General features: G+C 39.6%; 1 protein-coding gene across 1 annotated transcript in view; it reads left to right on the plus strand.

The window, feature by feature from the left end:
- Nucleotides 1-21,756, plus strand: part of PIGU (phosphatidylinositol glycan anchor biosynthesis class U) — a 78,631-nt gene that overhangs the window by 20,532 nt on the left and 36,343 nt on the right. The window contains exons 3-7 of the mRNA XM_081033884.1: nt 666-725; nt 1,886-1,948; nt 7,585-7,694; nt 10,105-10,205; nt 19,178-19,275. Coding sequence (XP_080890010.1) covers nt 666-725; nt 1,886-1,948; nt 7,585-7,694; nt 10,105-10,205; nt 19,178-19,275 — 432 coding nt within the window. The remainder of the gene's footprint in view (nt 1-665; nt 726-1,885; nt 1,949-7,584; nt 7,695-10,104; nt 10,206-19,177; nt 19,276-21,756) is intronic.

Consider the following 21,756-nt stretch of genomic DNA (forward strand, 5'->3'; position numbering starts at 1 on the left):
ACTTTATGCCAAAAATTTGGAAAATTTAGACGAAATGAACAAATTCCTAGAATACCACAACTTAACTTAAACTGGTAAAGAAAAAATAGCAATCTGAGTGGTATTTTATTTGTGAAAGAAATTACATGTGTAATTAGGAATGAAAATTAAATCTTGTAATAAAAAATCTTGTCTCAAAGAAAAGGCTGAGATGGCTTCACAGTAAGTGAATTTTCCCAACTCTTTGAGGAGGAAATAATTCTAATAATATAAAACATCTCAAAGAACAGAAGGAGCAAAAAACATTTCTCTATTTTATGAGTTCATCATTCTTGGTCTTCTGTGGAGTTCCCCTTGGCTGTTATATGTCTTAAGAATTGAAGTTCATCTCATACCTTTAATATGTTAACAGTTCTTAAACAGAAGCTTAACACATCGGGTTTTGTTTGTTCTCTTTACACAGTTCAGCAAATAGTCCCAGTGGTACAAAATGATCCAATGATAACAAAATTATTCTACCTCATATATATATACACTGGCCAACTAGCATAGAACAGTATCCTAGGAAAGAGGTTTTTGCTAACAGAATGGCTTCTTCCCTTTCTCTGGAAACTGATAATAGTAAGGTTTGACTTAAAAGTAAGATTTAACTTAATTTGCTTGCTTATTTGTTTTTTTTCCTGCAGACTCCATTAATAATATACCTCTTTCACTTCCTGATTGACTATGCTGAATTGGTATTTATGGTAAGCAACCTTGCATGTAAAATCTGTATGTATGTATTTACATTTTTATTGTCTTTAATCTTCTTGTTTTTAAGAAAAAAATCTATTTTAGGAACTCAGGCATTTGTCAGAATATAAAAGCAAAACCCTATCTTTAATTTGAATTCATTGCAACTGTGATAGTACAGTTGACCCTTAAACAATGTGAGGATGCCAATCCCCTGTAGTAAAAAATCCGCGTATAACTTTTGACTCCCCCAAAGCTTAAGTAGTCCCTCAGTATTCAGGGGGTTGGTTCCAGGAACCCGTGCCCTGTGAATACCAAAAATCTGTGGATGCTCAAGTCCTCTAAATAAAATGGTGTATGTAGATCAGTGCATACAGTTGGCCCTCCCAACCCTGGATGGAAAATATTACAGGTATCTATTGAAAAATATCTATCTGCATATAAGTAGACCGCATAGTTCAAACCCGTGTTATTCAAGAGTCAACTGTATTATGGAAGTGAAGCGTAGTTTCTGATAGTTCCAATTTCTTATACTTTTAAAATTTGATTTCTGTTCTATGTAGCCTTGAATTTTCTAGCTCCAAGATTCTCCTAGTTATAGAACTCCTAGTTATAAGATGATTAAGTGATTGGCTTTCATTGTGGTGCCAGTGTAGAGGGCATCCTCAATTTCCTAAATATTCTGCCAAGAGATTCTGTGACGAGGACATAGGCCTGATGAGACTTTCAGGGGCAAGAACCTTCCCAATTGAGACGATAGGGCTATGTTTTGAGAACAGAGTAATTTGAAACACTTGCCTAATCTAGTGTTGAACATCTAGGTCAAGTAGGCGATCCACTGAGGTCTTCCTTAATAATTATACTGGCTGCTGTTTACTGAGGACTTACTCTGTGCTAGGCACTTGACATACATCAGGCCTGCAAAGCAGTGGGGATTATTCCCACTTGACAGAAAACTTAAGTAACTTGCAGCTACAGAGCAGGTTTTCCAGTCAGACCTTCCTGAAACGGCTTTATTTTTGGATAGTCAAAGTAAGAGCTGAAGTTCTGCCTGACTGTAAGAGTTCAGTACTAGATAGTCCACCACCATGCAGAAACTTCAGTCCCTTGACAGCATTCCATTACTCCTACACTAATTGGGTTTATTTCCTGTTATTTCATTTGCTCTTGACAGATAACTGATGCACTCACAGCCATTGCCCTGTATTTTGCAATCCAGGACTTCAATAAAGTTGTGGTGAGTAGTGGTGGAATTTGGTAGCATACTGGTCTCTCTTATTACAAAGAATCAAAAGTCGTGTATTTAAGGATCCAACTGTTTTGAAATACTAAGAAGTGGGAGTGAAGCTTCTGGCTTGTTCGGCCAGTCCTGGAATGGCCAAACCCAAACCAACAAAACAGCTTTACTAATACAGAAAGATCAGCTTAACCTTTGTAACTTGATATCCACTCACCTGTGCCAGTTCAGAGCTTCTGGAGCAAATGGAATTGAATTATAATTATATTAATGAGAATCCTTAAAAATCTTCCATTTCTTTCATCAGTTTTTCTTTACAAAGGAAAACGAATACAGCTTTTAATTCACTGTGTTACTCCTGTGGAACGCCTATGGATTCCCAATGTAGTTTTTGTTTCCCTGCAGAGAGCCATCTTAATTGGAAAATTTGGCATGTACTAAATGCCTGTTGAAAGTATTGATGTAAACTTTAGTCCTACTCCATATATGATAGCCAAGGGGAATTGTATAGAGGGAGAGAGTTTACAGATTAACCACGTATACTATCCATGTAGTTATTTAAAAAATTGGCTGCAGTCCTCTTTGGCTGGAAGCCACTGAGAAGATTTAGACTGGGGTGAGAGAGGGTTGTATCCCATTGGTGTTATCTGTTTGTGGTTCATTTTCTCTTCTGTTACCAAGAAATAGAACCAGAAATAGAAGTCTGGCACTGGTCATCAGTAACAAATAAAGCTGATGAATTTTAGAATTTTAGACCTCAGAGATTTTTAAAATGCCTAGACCGAGCGTTCTTAACTTGGGGTCCATTATTAGGCTTACCAGGTCTATAAAACCCTGGAGATGGTATGAAAAATTATGTATGTATGTGCGTGTGTCATTTTTTTCATGTAGAGAGTCCATGGTTGTTATCAGTGCTCAGAGTCCTTGATTCCTCTCCTAAATGATTAAGAACTACATTTTAGAGACTTAGTATCACTAAGACCAGGGAGTATACATCTTAAACTAATGGAGCATTTGTGACAACATGGATAAAACTTGGGGGCATTATGCTAAGTGAGATAAGTCAGGCAGAAAAGAGTAAATACTGTATGATCTCACTTATATGTGGAATCTAAAAAAATTGAACTCATAGAAACAGAGTAGATTGGTGGTTACTAAGGGCTGGGGGTGGCAGAAATGTTGGTCAGAGGGTACCAACTCCTAGTTATAAGATGATTAAGTTCTAGGGATCTACACAGCATCGAGACTCTAGGTAACAATATTGTATTGTATACTTGAAAGTTGCTAGGAGAGTGAATCTCAAATGCTCTCACTACACACACACACACACACACACACACACGTAATTATGTGAGGTGATGGATGTGTTAACTAACCTCATTGTGGTAATTATTTTGCAATATATGTGTGTATAAAATCATCACATTGTACACCTTAAAATTACACAGTGCTACTTATATGTCAATTATATTTCAAGAGAGATGGAAAAGAAAAGAAAATTTGAGGGGCTGAGGTGAAATGCTTTAACAAGATTCTCTAGAAGGCCAGAGATTAAATAACGGGGCATGAGACTCATAAGCAGAGGAATTGAGAGATAAAGTAGCAGTGGTTACTTCCTTCTCCAAGATAGATTGTGTATGTAAGCCGTAATCTTTGTTCTTTGAAGTTATATGCTAAGACATTTAGGGGTGAAGGATTATGATATCTTCAACTGAGTTTCAAATGGTTCAGAAAAAAAAATTGTGCATATTTGTGTGTGTATAGAGATAAGGGAAATGTGGCAAAATGTTAACAATGGGTGGATCTAGGTGTTTTACTGAATTATTCTTTCAACTTTCTGTAATTTGAAATTTTTCAATGTAACACACTAGAGAAAAAAATAGGTCCATGTCTATGCCCACCAATGTGTGTGTGTGAGCTTTCTGCCCCATCTCACTCCCTCTTACCTATCCAGCTGCCCAGCCACACCCAACCCTCCTCCTCCTTAAATGAAAGCTACCAACCCTCCCTTACATATTCATATATGAATGGAATGAAATATACCATATATATGTGTACCATATATATGTGCAGTGGGGGGTGTGTACACATATATATGGTATATATAGGATATATATGAATATCTAAGGGAGGGTTGGTAGCTTTCATTTAAGAACACAATCAGTCAAATCTTTTCAACCAAAATGTAAAACTGAGATGTGTTTTAATGAAAGTTGATTAAGATGCTAACATGCGTATTCCCTTTTTCCCCCTGTTCAACTATCATAAAAACACCACACATATACTCCGGTTAGAACAATTTTTAATGAGGGAGAAGCTTATGGGGAAATCATGAAACTAGGTTTCAGTTAGTTTCCTAACAAAGTCCAGCTTCAATGTCAGTAGCAGAGACATCCGTTAATTCAGAGCACCAGTAGTTTTAATTCATTTCTCAGTAATTTCTGAATTTATATGGAAACATATAGAGATTTTTGGTTTTTTCTTTGTGTGATTTGGAGCGGGAGAGAGAAAGCCAAATTTGTTGTTGTCAGTACCCTGCTTTTTAGCACACCAAGACATTGTTATCACCGACACTGAATTATATTTTGGAATAGTTTTGTTTCTCCATTCTTAGAATTCAGCCTATTGAAATATTTGGTTTCTTGGTCAGAATAAGCATTTTATTTACAGTGAGTCAAAAATCAACTCATTCTAAATGGCAGATTTTGGTGACACTAATATACTACTACTGTTGGTTTGGACCAAAAGCATCCCGGAAAACTGTGGTGCAGAGAGGGGGACTCCATCCCCACCCTATCTCAAGTTGTTAGCTTGTGGAATATGAATGCTAATTCAGTGTGACCAGTTGACTCTCATGACATTTTACATCTACCTCACTTGACAAAAACGTTAGTCTAGTCTGCTCTTTGCTGAGATCGTGCTTCCTATTTGGAACTCAGAATTCATGTGAGAAAGGTGGTTTGCTGGAGAGTGATTAAAAACCTGTATCCCCTTAATGTGATGAGAGTGTTGTGAATTTAGAGGATAGGCTCCTGAATTTGGAATACGCTGAAGCTAACATTTGGAGATGCAGTGGGGGGTGGGGTGTTCACCCCCCTGCACCCCACCATAGGTTTTAGGGTTGCAAAAAGGTGTAGGCACAACTTCAATGATTAGAAAAAAGGTCTTTATTTGAAGTAGGGGAGTTATGTCCTTGCGAAAACAAATCTTGCAAGGGACATGGAAAGGGCTGCATGGGGGAGTGGATACAACAAGGAAAACTTCACCCTTGAGATTCTTTTTTATTCAAAAATTTCTACTGAAATATAACATGCTTATGGAAAGGAGTATAAGCATAGTCTGTGTACAAGCTAACTAATGATCACAAAGGTAACACATCCAGGTAATTACCCTTTGGGTCACTTTAACCTCTCCTTTGATAGCTTTAAATCTCATCATTGTCAAGGCTGGATCTATCTAGAAATATTTATCTTTGGATTGTAAATTGTACTCCTTAACCTCTTTGATTTTTATACTTCTATTTTCTTGCGTGTGTGTGTGTCGTGTGTGTGTGTGCATGCGCACATGCTTAATTTTCCTTAGATTTTTAGCCACTTTCCTGTCTCTAACTGGATGCAGTAGGGATTTTTAAAAAGGGATTTTGTCTATACTTAGAGAAACTGAGTCTCTATGGAGCTGATGAGACCAGCCATGATGGCAGCTGTGCTGGTGATACTGGGAGAGATGAACAGAGGGGTAGCAGAGAATTTGGGGACTGCTGGCCTGACTGTCCTTCTTTCCTAGAAACTCCTTTCATAACATTTTCCTGTTTTAAAGTATTTTGGGAGATTGGGGTTACAAGGAAGTACTTTGCTTTCATTGTTGGCACAGCGTCACCTTTGCCCAGCGGCTGTACCTCCCGGTTTAGCTGCCTCCATCTCGGACGGTAGCCCTGCTGGCTGGCTTCCAGCCTGGGGAATGGAAGAATTCCCCCATCTCTCTGGCTGCTCCTGGATGAACTCTGTGTTTCCTTTTAACAGCCTTTTTTTTGTGGATCTCACTCCCTCCAGGTGGCCTTGTTTTTGCATGGGAACTCCAGAACCCTTAGCTAGCGGGGCCTCTGTCCTTTACCACTGCTGTTGCTGCTGCCCTCACTAAGGGCTGTGTTTGCTGAGCTAGCTACCTTCTCTCTGATAAAAGCATCTTAGTTTATATTTTGTCCTTTTAATGAAACAAGCCCAGCTGTGAATGGCAGCATAAATCTTACTGATGATAATTCCCACCACTTAACTTGGACTCTCAGAGATCATCAAAGGGAGGTTTTTGAAGTTTGTTTAGGTTTTCTGATTAAGCCTCTACCGAAATGTACTGCGCAGGAAATCTGGCGTTACCTGTATTCCTGTGATGACCCCTTGATTTTCTTTTGAACTGAAAGATGGCTCTTTAAAGATTTTTTAATGTAAAAAATTTTTAATTATTAAATACCTCAGGCATTCAAAAATGTATAAAGAATGATACAAACTGTGAACCTATATCAGCTTCAAAAATAAAGGATTACACATAGAGTTGCTTCTCTCTGATACTTTTATCTCTATATTTCCTCTCTCACCAGTTACCACTGTTCTGACTTTAGTGTTTATCATTCCCACACATGGCCTTAACTTTTACTACATTTGTAAATATCAATGGATAACATATAGTATTATTTTGTGTGCTTTTAACTTTCTGTAAATGGTATAATGCAGTATACATTCTGTTGTCATCTGCTGTTTTCATCATTAAATCTTTAATCACACCCAGATAGTCAAATGCTAGCTGTTTTGAATCCTCTGAATTACTCTGTTTTATAATAGGTTGGTTACAGCATTGATTTTATACTGTCTAAATAAGAATCTCATCATTAAATCAGAAGGGCTACCCATTTTGGGTTCAGAGGCTTTTTCTATCTATAGTCTTACCCATGTTTGCTTATAGGGTTACCTAACTTTTTTTTCATTCTGGAACATGCCCATGAACTTGTTGGGACACACCAGGGGAAGGCAAGAGCTTTCTGCCCCTATCACACTCCCTCTTACCTATCCAGCTGCCCAGCCACACCCAGCCCTCCTCCTCCTTTTCATCATGGCCATTCCCCACTAACTCTGTGCAAGTCAAAAGCTTGAAATGGGAGTGCTCAGAAGAAAACCCAAGATACTGTGACATTCAAAGGATATTATTGGCAAATAAGCATGGTCCCTGCCCTCATGGAACTTATAGTCTAGTGAGGGAAACACATATTAGTCAGTCACAGAAATAAATAAAAAGTTTTAGCTGTGAACACTGCTATGAAAGAATGCATATAATAGGGAGATTTTACCTAGTTGGGGTGGGGTGAGTGTGCCTTCCTGAGGAAGTGATGATTTAACTGAGATCTGAAGACTATGTGGGTGTTAACTAGGGAAAGAGAACAAGAGGTGGTTCAAGGTTAAATGTAAAGGCCTGGAAGCAGGAGAGGCCTGGCATATTCGTGGTGCTGGAATCCAGACAGGAGAGGTGGGGGCAGCGGCTGTGAGATGAGCCTGGAGAGGGGGCGGCGTGGGGATCATGGAAAGACTTGTCTTCATCCTCAAAGCAACGGGAAGTAATTTGTTTCATGTGTTTTGTCATTTTTTTTCCAGTTTAAAAAGCAGAAACTCCTCCTAGAACTAGACCAGTATGCCCCAGATGTAGCCGAACTCATCCGAACCCCGATGGAAATGCGTTACATCCCTCTGAAAGTGGCCCTGTTGTAAGTATTCTCTGACAAAACAGGGCTCCTTGCCAACACATGCGAGGAAAATCTGATGAGACTTTCTCATGTTGTTTGTTGTATTTTTGGAGATTTGCAGTCTTAGTCATCAAGTATTTGCTGTAGTTCTGTTGCACAACTGGGGTTCTGGCCAGCAAAGGAGACAGAGCCATTCTGTCTCCGTTGGGACAAAGCCTCACACAGGGACATACACAATCAACCCTTCACAAATGCTTTTTCATTCGATGCTGATCTGGGCTCTAGCCTACTTGTAACCAGTGTTTGTTTCTTAAAAAAAAAAAAAAAGTTCTTTAGTGTGATATATATGTATTGAATAAAATTCTGATATGTATGTGGCTGTTGTTTTGAGCATCTCCTGTGCTCCATGTACAATTGAATCCCCCGTTGCAGTTCAGAAAACAGAAGAAAAGTGCCAAACAGACCCATCCCAGATGGGTGATGAATATAGGAGAGTGAACTTATTGAAGCTCTGCAAAAGAATTCTCTAGGAGTTCTCAGTGCTGCTAGAAAGTTTAATTCTTTCAGGTTATTCTCGTTTATATTCCTGCCATAGGCAAATGTGAATAAGTTGTCAGTCAACTAATAGTCATTGAATATTAATAATATACTATTATAGTTCTAGGGATACTCAGTAAATAAGACAGACAAGTTTCCTCATGGAAAAACATGACCTTAGAACTTCAGAATTAGAAGGGGCTTTATGAGGCCAGTTTATTCAACCCTCCGCCTTGTGTGTGAATCTCCTATTCAGTATTCCAGATAGTTGGCTGTGTAACTCCTTCTTCAACATCACCTGCTATTTAGAAATGGCTTTTCCCCCCTCCCACCAAACAGTGTTGAGGTATCAGTTCACATCTGTGTATTTCAGAAATATTGGTGGGAACTACTTAATAGAACGAGAGATTTGGCAACATTATGAATCCCTTATGGACTAATATGTCTCCTGAGGGTAGTTTTGTAATAGCAGCAGCCATTTCTTTAAAAGTTGTGTAACAAGCCTATCTCTAATTGCTGAAAAAAACAACAATTTTAAGGCCTTTGGCTTTAGAACTGCTAATCTTACAGCCCTGGGAGGTATTGGATTTAAGGTCTTTATTTGTGAATAATAATTATAATCTCTCCCTGAGACACTGGTATGTTTCTTCCTATCTGATAATCAGACTTATGTAACTGGTCTCCCTTTTCACTTTGTCTGCCAGGAAACTCAGAGGCAGATTTGAAGCTGATTATTACAATGCTATAAAGGCCATTGGGTTTTTTTTTTTCTTATAAAGGCCATTGGTTTTTTTTTCCCTGGCCTTGACTTTTTCCTTTTATTTATGTTTTCCTTTGTCTTGATTCTTTATTTCACCATTGTCTTTTATCATCTGTTTTTATTTGAGCTGCCTCAAATCTTTTGTAGAAACAAGATAGAAATAAATAAAAATAATAATTCATTATGACTATATAAGATTTCCTTGCTCTCTGCATTTTGAATTCATTTTTTTTTTTTTTTTTTTTTTTTTTTTTGAGCCCACTGGCCCATGTGGGAATCGAACCGGCAGCCTTCGGAGTTAGGAGCACGGAGCTCTAACCACCTGCGCCACAGGGCCGGCCCCTTGAATTCATTTTTTCAGTCCATTCCTTTTCACCTCAGGAAAAGGCTGGATGTTTCAGCTTAATTCCTTCCCAGTGGAAGTTCAAGATGTCCTGTGAAGTTCTATGGCAACTAGCTTATTGAAGCCAGCTGATATGATTTCTGCCCTTGGGATCTGGCTGGGTGGATACTGCTTGACGACCAAGAGGGCTAAATGTAAGGGCTAAATGTAAGCTGCTCTGACCTCTTGAATGGGGTAGCCTGTGTCAGAGCTTAAGATCCTGAGGAAAAAGTTTTTTCCTTGTTTTCAGAGACAGGTGTAGCAGTTCTTAAGATACATGGCTCTGGGGGAATTGGCATAATTTTATCATTTTGAAGTCTAAAGTAGTAGAAAGAACATAGGCTTTAGAGTCAGAAAGACCTGGTTTTGAATGTATGTATGAGCTTGTGAAACTTTGGGTAAGTTACTTAAGCACTGAGTCTCAGTTTTCTCATCTGCAAAACAGGAATGTTATTGCTAGGTTACAGAATCTCTGTAATGACTAAATAAGACGGTTTTCTGTATACCACATAGCACAGGTAGGAAGTGGTGAATGTTCAGTGTTTTTCCCTCACTGGCCCCAACCACATTCTATTCTCTTTTCCTTAGGAGAACTAATTTCTAAGAAGCTGCCTTCCCTTGTGTATGATTTTTTTTTTCCTTTCCCTTGTGTATGCTTTTAGTAAATCTCTTGAACTTCCTGCCTGTAGTGGCCGGATTCCCTAGTCCTTTGCTCAGGATTACTAATACCAAATATGTATGTTTTCCCCCAGCTATCTTTTAAATCCCTACACGGTCTTGTCTTGTGTGGCCAAGTCTACCTGCGCTATCAACAACACCCTCATTGCTTTCTTCATTTTGACCACGATAAAAGGTAAGACCCCAAAGGAAAGTACCAAGTTCAGTCCCTGATTTGTGTAGGCTTTTGTATCACTTATGCTGTGGAAAACTTAAAAAAACACACAACAGTGCAAAACTTAAAAACAATGGTTAAAAGTTACACAAGGAATATAAAATTATTACAGAAAATTTATATAAGCCAAGAGAAAAAAATTAATTAAAGCATCCTGAAATTGTACCACTCAGAGAGTTACTGTTAACATTATTTAAAAAGATGTTTTTCTAAAAGGCTTATGATGAGAATAGCAGCCCTTTGCCTCTCTCTTCTCACTTGTAGTTCAACTTCAAGGTAGCTACTTTCTGGATTTTGCTAGTATTTACTTCCATATTTCTAAATACAACTTCATATTGCTATTTAATTGATTATACATTTTAGGCTATCTATTACATTCTCATTATGGGAGATAAAGATTGAGCTATTTTTGTACCAATGTCTCCACTTCCATTTTACCTAGTTTTCTTTGAGGAGTTATGTCAATATTTTTGATTAAATCAGTAATTGGTACCTGCATTTTATGACACTATATGTATTATTCAGTGCTGGGCAAAGTAGTAACTAAAGTTACTTTTTCTTAATTATACAATCTTTTATATTTCCTGGGGTGAATAATTATCTTTTTTCGCTTGTTATTTTTGCTTGGTCTTTTTGTACCAATCACTGTTCTTTCCCCCGGTTGTTCTGTTAGATCTGTCAAGTGCCTAACGATAGTCTTTTTGTGTTTTTTTTTAATGTTTAAAGACATCAAATAGTCTATCGGTTCCGTTATTTTTCTGGAGACCTCCCTCACATATCCTCCATCCTGCCCCAATTTGTCCTGGTTGTTTGGACCTGGTGCAAGCTGTCACAGTAGGACTTCCCTTTACAATTCTCCTGTGTTGTATCCCTTTTCTACTGGATTCCTTCTCTCCTTTATTGATTTTTCTCTTTGTTTTGCTGAAGTGATTCCTCTAGTAGTTTAACAAGAAAGGTTGTATGAAATATATATTTTGAGTCATTTTACGTCTGAAAAATGTCTTCGTTCTAGTTTAGCACCAAATTAATAGTTGGGACAGAGTACAGAATTCTGGACGGAAACAACTTTTCCTTTGAATTTTGAAGGCATTGCTTTACTGTCTTCTAGCATGCTGGTTGTTATTGAGCAGTTTGGTGCTATTATGTGTAATCCAGTTTTTATTTTTTTCTGAAAGATTTAGGAACTTATTTTTATCGTCAGTGTTTTGAAATTTCATGATACTATGAAATGGGTCTTGAAATGGGTCTTTTTTTCATTAATTATATTGGGCATTTGTTAGGCCCTTTCAACGTAGAAACTGATGTCTTTCAGTTCTGGAAAGTGTTTCTGTACTATTTTTCAAATTCCTCTCTATTTTCTCTGTTCTCTTGTTTGGAATGTCTATTAGATTTTGGACTTTCTTGATTGATATAATTTGCATATTTTCTTTTCAATTGATAGTTCCATTTTTTTCACTTCTTCATACTTTTTCGAGGATATTTGTTTTCATATACCAGCTCTTCTATTGACTCTTAACTTTTCTATTATATTTTAAAATTCTTTCTTGGTCCCCAGTTGTTTCTTTGAAGCAGTCTATTATTTTTATCACCACAATACTCTCTTTTTCCAGTTTCTGCCTGTTCCAAGCATAGTCTTTTTGTGTTCCTAGTCCCCTGCCCTTTTTTTCCTGCTTCTCTTGAGCTCTATCTTTCTATGGGAGGATTTTCTTAGTTATAGTAATCCTGGCTGTCTGTTTATGTTAAAGTGTAAGGTGCTAACATGTTGATTTAAGACTCTGAATGGGCAGGACTTGTTGATGTATCATTCATTCTCAATGTAGGGAGATCAGGCAGTGGGCTAACCTTGTTTGTGGAAGGTATTCCTAAATGTCATCATGTGTAGGTTTTTCTTTTCCTCTGAAGCTATTTAATTTTTCCAGAGAGGATCCTCCAATTTTCTGCCTAAGGGTAACAGAATTGGAGTTGCAGTGGGGTGAGGGCGTTCATTTGACCAACTGCTAGAGTTGTGAGAGCAGAAACAGAGGAAGGAGATGGCTGATTGCAATATATAAACTTTATGTGGTCTCATTACTCTTCAACCCACACTTCCTCTTAGCCCATTAGTGTGTTTAGTATCCTCTAGACCTGTGCCTCTTTAGTTAATTTTCACCAGAACTCTAGTCTCTAGGGCTAGAGTAGAAAGTTAGAAGGATGGAGTATGTAGCGGTACATACTCCAAAACATGGTTTGCCCAGAGAGTTAAATAAAAAACAGTTTGCCCATGCACATGATGTTTAAAAATAATTGTAAATTGCATGAGAATACATTTCTTTTTTTGAAGCAGAATGCAACATTGTGTATTTGAGTAAAATATAATCTCACCTATGTCAAAACAACAACAAAAATAGATGGGAAATAGATTCCAAAAGAGTAATATTTATTTCTGTAGAATAAGTTTATGGGTGATTTTTATTTCTTGTTAATATATGTTTTTTCCCAAAGTTTCTTCAATGAGCACATAATTAAAAATAAATTAACTTGATTGATAAGAAGATAGGGATAGTGGAAGTAAACGGGGCGGCTCTCTCCCCAGACTGCCATGGGGCAGGTGCCCCGCAGAAAGGAGCAGGCTCGTTCGCTCTGTCTCCTTGACTCCTACTTGTTCTCCCTTGGCTTCCTTTATGGCAGCCCTGGGTTGCCTGGGACATACTGAGAAACACAGGCTGGGATAGCCCAGGCCATTAGATTGTGATGTCCTTGTTGGTGTGTTGGCTGGGAAACAGGTCTCTGGGCAGGGTTGATGTTAGCTTAGTGGAGCAGCTTGGGTTTCATTCAAAGGTTGTGGTTTTGGTCAAGGCTACTCTGCCTTTCAGTGAGCTAATGAAAGTACCCCATCACTGTGAAGTCAACTTCATTAGGGTTTCAAAAGGAAAACAGACAGGTGTTACTAGGTATTCCTTCTGTTCACTGTTGGTAGCTAAACCCAGCTCCACCATTTCCAGGCTGCATCACCTTAAGCAAGTTACTTAACTGTTTTGGCTTCCATTTCCTTTTCCATAACATGGGGGTTGAAACAGTCCCTACTGCATAGCATGAATGTAAAAAAATGACAGAGGTGGTGTGTGTAAAACACTCAGCATGGTGTGGGGGCATGTGCTAAGCGCTCAGGAAATGATGGTGTTGGCTGTTACTCTTAATAATATCCTCCTTTTTAAAAGAGCCCTCAGGATTGGTAGAGTTTCCTTTAGCCTTCTGGGGAACACAGGGAGGATGTTAAAATGGGAGGTTCTCTTCCTCAAGCCCAGCCCTGGAAGAACAATGGCAGAGTGAAGACCCTGAAGCCCGATGATCCTGAAGCCTGATGATGCCATCATTGCCACCTGGAGATCCTCTAGGGTAAAGCCCTTTCCATGAAAAGAGTCATAGAGGAGCCAGGGACCCAAGGACAAAGCGGCCTGGGGTAGAGTTTTGTCACATGAACCCAGCTTCAAAACCTGCGTGTTCTAGTTCCCAGCTTGTTAGCATTAGGCTCTTGTTACCACCCCAAGAGCTTCCGTTTAATCACAGAGATAATAATGTCTGCCTCCTGAATTAGTGGAGGAATAAATGAGAAACATAAAATGCTTAGAAGGGCTTCCTTAGCAGAACTCACTCAACAAATCGTTGCTCTACTTATTGTGATTTTTATGGTACAAGCAAAGATAGAGATCAAGAAGGTAGCGTACTGATGCAGTTCACGAATGTGGGGTCTGGAATGAGACTGCAGGTTCAAAGCCTATTACTATTATTCAGTAGTTTCATGACCCTGGACAAATAACCTCTCTGTCCTTCAATTTTTTTATCTGTAAAATGGGGATAGTAATAGTACCCACTTCATGGATTTATTGGAAGGACTGGATGTAAAGTGCTTAGAGTCCTGCTGGGTAAATGATCATCACCATCGCTGATGAGGACGGACAAGATAGCCTGCCCTGTCAAAAGAGCATGTGTGGCAAGGAATGTAGTACATTGGGCCAGGCCCCCAGCATCACATCCTCCTTTCTAACTATCTTGCTTGTCGCTCAAGCTCTGGTGCAATTTCCTCTTCTGAGTGTCCTGTGGGACCTTAGCACTTTTGACCACATTTAGTCTGTCCCCTGCCTCTCCTGGAACAGGTCACTCCCTGTCTATGCCCCAGTCTCCACTGCTCCACTTGAAGTCCGCATCCAGAACCAGCCCCCAGAGCTCCACCCGTGTACATTCCTGCTCCATCCTGTAGCTGCGCCACCCACCCGGTGCAGTTCCTGGAGGCAGGACATGACCCCGGGCCTTGCCAAGGCTTGTTTTGGCCCCCACCCTGACACAACTCGGCAGTTGGAAAACATATTCAAATTAGATTAGGTAGATAATGGCATTCCCTGATGCTATAGCCAGTGCACACATACATTTGACGGATTTACTTTAATATTCCCAGAGAAGGCCAAGGACGAGGGCTTGAACAGAAACATTTAGTGTCTGGATATCTGGGCTGTGCTAGCAGATAAACGGTAGATTATCTTTTTTTGGTAAAACTCACAGTCCTTTTGGCACAGTTCCTCCTGGTTGGACGAGCAGGATGCCCTAGCTCTTGCCCAGATAAAGCCGCCATTTCGGCATTATTTCAGATATCCTGTCTAAGCCTCCAGGCTTAGGTGTTTTTGGATGAACATGCAAGCTAAGCCCTCCATAATCTGTCTGACCCATACCTACCTGCTTGCTGAGACTTTTTAGGTTGTAACTTTTTTATTGAAGTGTAACATATATTACAGAAAAAAATCACAAATCGTTAGTATACAGTTAAATGAATTTTTGCAAAATGACAAGTAACCAGCACTCAGATTAAGAAACAGAATGTCACAACACCCACAAGAGCCCCTTTTGCACCCTTTCCAGTTATTGCGCCCAGCTCTCCCCGTTTTTGCCTCATTGAGCTAATTACAGTCCGCGCCCTCCACCCCAGCACACCATTCTCTGTCTCCGCCCTCCTGCCTGTGTACGTGGACTTCCCGGCCTCACCTCATTGTTCAACTCAAGTGTCAGCTTCCCCCGGTGTGTACTTCCCCCTAGGTACACTTCCTTCGTGCTTTCCTTCATGCTTTCCTCCTGTGTTTGTCATTGTTTACTGGGAGCTCCTTGAGGACAGAGCCTGTCTGAGTCACCCGTCTCCCTGGCACCCAGCACAGGCTTGGCATAGAGCAGGTACCCTAAAAAGGTGGCTTATTGCATCGTTTGTCTAAAATATTTAAAGTCAATTTTTACTTTTCTTTGTCTTCCCTGCCCCTGTGCCAAGCACATATCACTCTCGTTCTGCCTCCCTAGCCCATATTTTTTGCCCCTTCTAGCTTTTCTCAAAACACAGCAGTCCTGAGTTTATTGTGCGTCTCTATATTCCCCCTCGCTTTTGCTCAGATTGGGCATGTGACTCGTCTACACCTGCCCGGCATCCCACACAGCGGGCTCCTGACTTGCAGTGCCACATTTCTGCCCTCAGACTACAGACCTCAGCCGTTCCAATAGTTTATACCACAGAGAGCGTCCTCTGTGCCCAGACCCCTGCCACCAGTTCTCAACTGCCATTCTGCAGCCTGTTTTATTCAAGAGTCAAACTTATTTTGTGCTTTGCCCATGTTTCATTGCCCCGTGTTTTATACTTCATAAGTTTTTCTTCCTCAAGAACATTGGTTTCAACTAGACTTATTGTAGTGATCATTTAGCAATACATACAAATATCAAATCATTATGTTGTATACCTGAAACTAATATAATGTTATATGTTAATTATATCTCATTAAAAAAAGAACTTTGGTTTCCTTTAATATGCTTCCATTTTTAAAAAGGATTTCATATGTAACATTGAATGATATTTATTCATTCATTCACATTCATCACATGTGCCAGCCACTGTACTAGGTACTGGATGTTCAAAGTTAAGAGAGATTTATGGTCCTTGAGAAACTCACAGACAAATGGGGAAAGAGATAAACATTAGCAAATTATTATAAGATAGTATCAGTATTGAATGAGAATATTGAATGAATTAAGAGAATGGACACTGGAATCAGCTGAGTGATTACATTACTTAAGCGATACACTACTTAACCTTTCTGTTTCTGTGCCTAGTTTCTTCACCTGTAAAGTGGGTAGAATAAAAATGGGTAGAAAATAGAGCTTTCACAAGGTTGTTGTGATATTTACCGAGGGCTTTTTTTTTGTTTCGGTTGGAGTCAGGCACTCTTCTGAACATAGAGGATACCTAGTAGGTGATCAGTAAGTGTTAGCAATAATAACTATTATTATTAGGCCTCTGCGTAGGCCTCATTGAGGAAGTAACATTTCAACTGCCCTCTGAAAGATAGATCTCTACTAGAACAGGGGCAGGGAAGGCCAACTTAGGCAGAAGGAATAGACTGAGAACAGACACAAAAGAATGAAAGGGTTTGATTTTGATGTTTTTAGAAATTGGGGAATGGTCCAGTGTAGCTGGTGTAGGACAAGATACGTGTAGGAGAGTGGAGAGAGGGAAAGCTGGAGAAATAGACCCAGAGAGTCAAGGGTCTTCTTTGCTGTTGGAATTTGGACTTAATCCAGTAGATGAAATAGAACCATCAGAAGTCTTTATAGAGGGGCTTGTCACAATCTGAACTGTGGTTTGGAAGGATCCTTCTGGTACTTCTATGGAGGATGGATTAGATGGGAGGGCCTTGGGGAGACCATTGAGGAGGAGAAGGAAGAGGCTGCTGAAGACTCCTAGTGAGAGATGATGAGAGCAAGAACTGCAGTGATGGATGTTCCAGAGGTGGATCAACAGAGAATGGTGACTGGTGGAAGGAGTACGGGAGCTGCCGTGGTGGAGGATAGCTGGGGTCTCTGGGGGGACATTGATGCCCCTGACTGGCAGAGAGAAGAGCAGAAGGAACAAATTTTCCCTTCCTAATGATTTCATCCAAGGAAGGAAAACTGCTCCTTCCTGACGTTGGGAGCAAGTATTCTAAAACTCACCAGAACATTCTGTTAGGCTATGCTCCCTTTCTTCTCTCCTGGGCCTTATAAAGAGTCAGCTGCTCCAGACAAGTAATTACTGATCTCAGGCAATTAGGGCAGGAGGTGACTGTGTTTATTGCACTCTCTGTTGTCGTCTTGGGGGAGAGGAAGTTGAAAGTCATGTTTGTTTTCACCACATTTGTAAGAATGGATGGAGATGGAGCATTAACCTCCCTCCTCTGGTAGCAGTCGCGTGGTGGGCCTCTTCTCTCTCCCAATCTCTGTAGAAAACCATGTTTAATGAAAATGTTTTGTTTAGTTTTTTTTCTCCCCCTCTCTTAGCCAATTTCTCATAAAATGTCGCTCAGATTGTTGGCCAAGTCAAGGAATCCTGAGCTCACCCTAGTTGCTGGGCTCCAGAATACCACCACTGCCATCTCCCTATCTCAGGGTTCTGTGGCTGAACTGATGTATGGGTGCCTCTGCTGGTGGCACAGCTTTGCTGGGCATGATTCTGTCCTTGCTCTGTCATATTTACATGTACCCGGGATACAGGATATCATGCCTGGAACTAAATTCCAGCTTCCTCCTTTCTCAGTCTTCCTTCCTTCTCAGTCTTCCTTCCACTTTCTTTCAACAGGCGTTGTTCCTCACTGGTGAGTTCCCTTGGTTTGAGGAATGGAGCACTCAAAGTTCTTTTCCACCCCTTCTCCTCTGAAATAGTCACATTTGTAAACCTCACTTTCCAAAGGTGTCTCTTAGATGTTTCAAGTACATAGACTTTGGTGGGCAAAAAAATCCTAGGGCTCATTTGTCTCCTTGTTTGTCTCTGGAGCTGGGTTGAGAGAGGGTTAAACTACTTGGATTGAGTGGAGCGACTAGTTTCTCCTTTTAGGAAGCACTATGGAGAAGATGTATATTATTTTCAGTGAACAGTTGACCCCACACTAGTAAGAGTGATGGGTACTGTCATTTCCTGAAACATTATCATTGTAAGATACCAGCCTGGGACTATCAGTTGCACTCTACTGATTTCTGAACTACTTTGAAACTTCTGTTGTAAACCGGGCTTTTCTAGTCTTGATTTTAGAGTACTTTGTTGTCTCAAACCATCTGAAAGGGAATAGCTATTTGTATTTTTTAAAAAGAAATCAGTTTTTTTTCTTATAACGAAAACAAAGCATGTTCATTATAGACATTTTAGAAAATACAGAGAAGCAAAAATGAAAAATCATCTATGATCCTACCACACAGAGATACTCACAGTGAGCTTTTCTAGCCTTTTATAGCCTTTTTATAAAAATGTGTTCATGCATATTTTTTAAGGAATCATAGTATATATCTTTTTTATAACCTTCACTTAATAGGATTTATAAACATCTTTTCATATCATTGCAATTCTTTATAATATGCTGTTTAATGATTCTATGGTGGTCCATTTTATGTAGGGAATGGAGACATTATTTTAAAACTCAATATATTTTAATTTGACCAAAAAAAAAAAAGCACATGCCCTGAAAATAGCACATAAGGAAGGGTGTTACAAAAATAGTGATGGTGTGATGCAACATCCAAAGGGATAGGTTTCACAGCTCTGAGAGCATAAGCAATAATTGTAGGCTTCATCAATTGGTAAGTGAAAGAGGACATGGGTGTTAACAGACAATCCTTTTATTCATCTTGGGGCTGAAATTTTGTAAAGTCTTTCTGGGTCTGAACGTTTTACCAGAAATAATGCCTGTGGTGTCTCGGGTTGCTAAAGGTAAATGGTTTTGACTTCCTTGTTTTCCTTTCATCGGAATTCAAGCCAAGTTTGCATAGCAGCTTGTGTACCAGCAGCCACTTGGCAAGTGATTATTTCAAAAGTTATGGAAAATTTCTTGTTTTGGGGACCCGCGGAGTCTGATCCCGATTGATGAGGCTGGATTATTCCATATATTTATTTGTTTTTACAGGTAGTGCCTTCCTCAGTGCTATTTTTCTTGCTTTAGCAACATACCAGTCTCTGTACCCGCTCACCTTGTTTGTCCCAGGACTCCTTTATCTCCTCCAGGTAAGCACTTGCTGGTCAGAAGCCAGCACTCAAGTGACATTTAATACGTGGCCAGGTCCCTGCTTGGGGGAAGGAAGGGCATGGCTTAGTAAAGGCACTGGGACTAGGTCCTCAATTCACACTTACTTGCTCCTACTTAAAAACACAAACAAAGAAACGTGATGAACTTTAAACAAAGTGGACATAAAGATTGTTAAGCTCTAATTATGCATATCATTTACAAATGTATAAGTACATTTCATCTTATATATTGTAGTTGGGAATCTACCAGCTACATATTGTAGTTGGTAGATCTTGCATTCTCCTTTTGCATTTTCCTTTTTTTACCTGACATACACGGACCCCTCTCTGAGCTCGTTTCTTTAACTTTTCTGTATAACCATACTTACCCTGTAAGGTTCTTGTGGGGATTCCATGCAATGAATACACATGGTGTGATGTTTGGACCATAGTGGGTGATCAGGAAATAGTAACTGCAGGACCCAAATTGCTGCCATGAGAACTTGGTACATGTCAGGCATTATGTTAAGCACTCTACAGGCCTCATCTCATTTCAACCTCATAAGACTATGGGGTAGGTCATATTATTAGCCACGTATTCATCTAATATTAGCCATGTTAGGCACATGAATTGCAAGTGGAATGTTGAGCGTTTAGTCACTTGCCTGAGGTCACATGGCCAGCAAGTGACAGTGCTGAGATGTGAACTCAGGCAGGCTGACGCAAGAGACTACTCTCTTTTCTGTTCAGATAAGAATACACACATCTCCTCTAGAGCAAGGAACTGCTTGCAGGTCCCACATGGTCCAAATCCATTCTTAGAGAAACGTTTCTTGAAAGTATAGAGGAGGCAATGTCAGGATTCAAACCAAGAAATGTCTAATTTCAGAACCATTGTTCTTAAGTATAAACACTGTTGCTAAAACTGAGTGTATACCTCCATTTATTGAAATAAGCCATATGCTTGTCACATATCTTTCACAGCATATCTTTGTGTTGATATAAATGATGATACATGGTTAGCTTGGTCTTTCTCCTATTTTGAGAATTTGAGATGGGCCCTAGTTGTCACTAATATAAATAGTATAGAAATTTGTTTTTCTTTAAGTTATTTCCTTAAGATATCTTCCTCCAGCTGAACCAATGGGCCCCATGATGTGAGAAGTTTTATGGTTCTTGTTATACAAGATCAGATTATTCACCAGAAAGCCTGAGCCAATTTTCAGTGACACCGTCAGTGTATAAAGTGAACTGAATCACTTCCTCCCAGGATGCCACTGGCTTTTTTTTTTTTTTTCCAATGTTTTCAAATTAGGGTTTTTTTGTTTTGTTTTGTTTTTTAGTTTCAGGTATACAAAACAACATAATGATTAGAGATTTATATTTGATATATGATTAATTGATGTGTCACCATATGGCAAAGTTATTTTATTTTGCTTTGATTTTCTTTTTAGATTTTTTTTGAATCCAAACATTTTTCTCACAGAACAATGTGCTGCTTATATTTTCTTTCTTACTTCATATTTGCAGATTTTTCTTTAGAAAGACTGAGCGCTAAGGGGAATGCATGCAACCAGAATTTTTGTGCAACTATTTATCAAATAAATACTGTTAAAAATGTATTTATTTCATACAGATGAACTAAAAAATTTAAAAATGGTTTGTTAAGCCAATTTCTAAGCATTGCTTTATGTAAAATGGCTTTTGCTTAAAACTCAAGGAAACTTCCTCCTGACAACAGTGAACAGTACAATTGAGTCATGAAAGCAAGCAACTCAGCCTGTTACTTTCTTCAGTCGCTCCCTCTACCAATATTTACTGAGAACCTTCACTAAGCTGGACGCTCTGCTGGACTCTGCAGATATAAAACAGTGGGAGGTTGCCGAGCAGTGGGGCGCTGCAGGATGATTGCTCTGGCAGGAGCCTGTGAGGGGGATGGACGTGAGGAGGTGAGGTTGGGAAAGGTTAGACCATTGTATTGGATGAAGTCAGAGGGGTTGACTGGGGGCCCAAAGCAGTGTCGGGAAATGAAGAACTGGATGCAGAATTCTAGGAAGAATTGGCTATGCTTGGCAGCCATCTGTATGTGGGAACAGGACTCGGGGGAGTTTGAGGTGAACTTAAGGATCTCCTTTACGGAGACATTAAAATCACAGCCTCATACTATATTTACATGTTTTTATGTAAGTACATTAAGTGGCCTGAAAGGCAGTAGGGTTTTGTGAATCATAGGAGGGCATTTGGAAAATCAGTGTCGTCATATCCAGGACATAAACCCACCTGTTTAAATATGAGGGAGGGAACCAGAAGAGGAAATTATCCTTCAGGGCTGAGTTCCTCAGAAACCATTAAGTGGACCGGTTAGGCCTGAGTTTCACAGAGGTCCATAGGCTCCAAGGAAAGAAGCTAGAACTAATGGGTGGGAGCTACAAGCAACGCAGTACAAAGCAGTTCTGTGGCAGCATGGGATGTCTCAGGAAG

Source organism: Rhinolophus hipposideros (genome assembly GCF_964194185.1).
Source record: "Rhinolophus hipposideros genome assembly, chromosome: 22".
NCBI lineage: Eukaryota > Metazoa > Chordata > Mammalia > Chiroptera > Rhinolophidae > Rhinolophus > Rhinolophus hipposideros.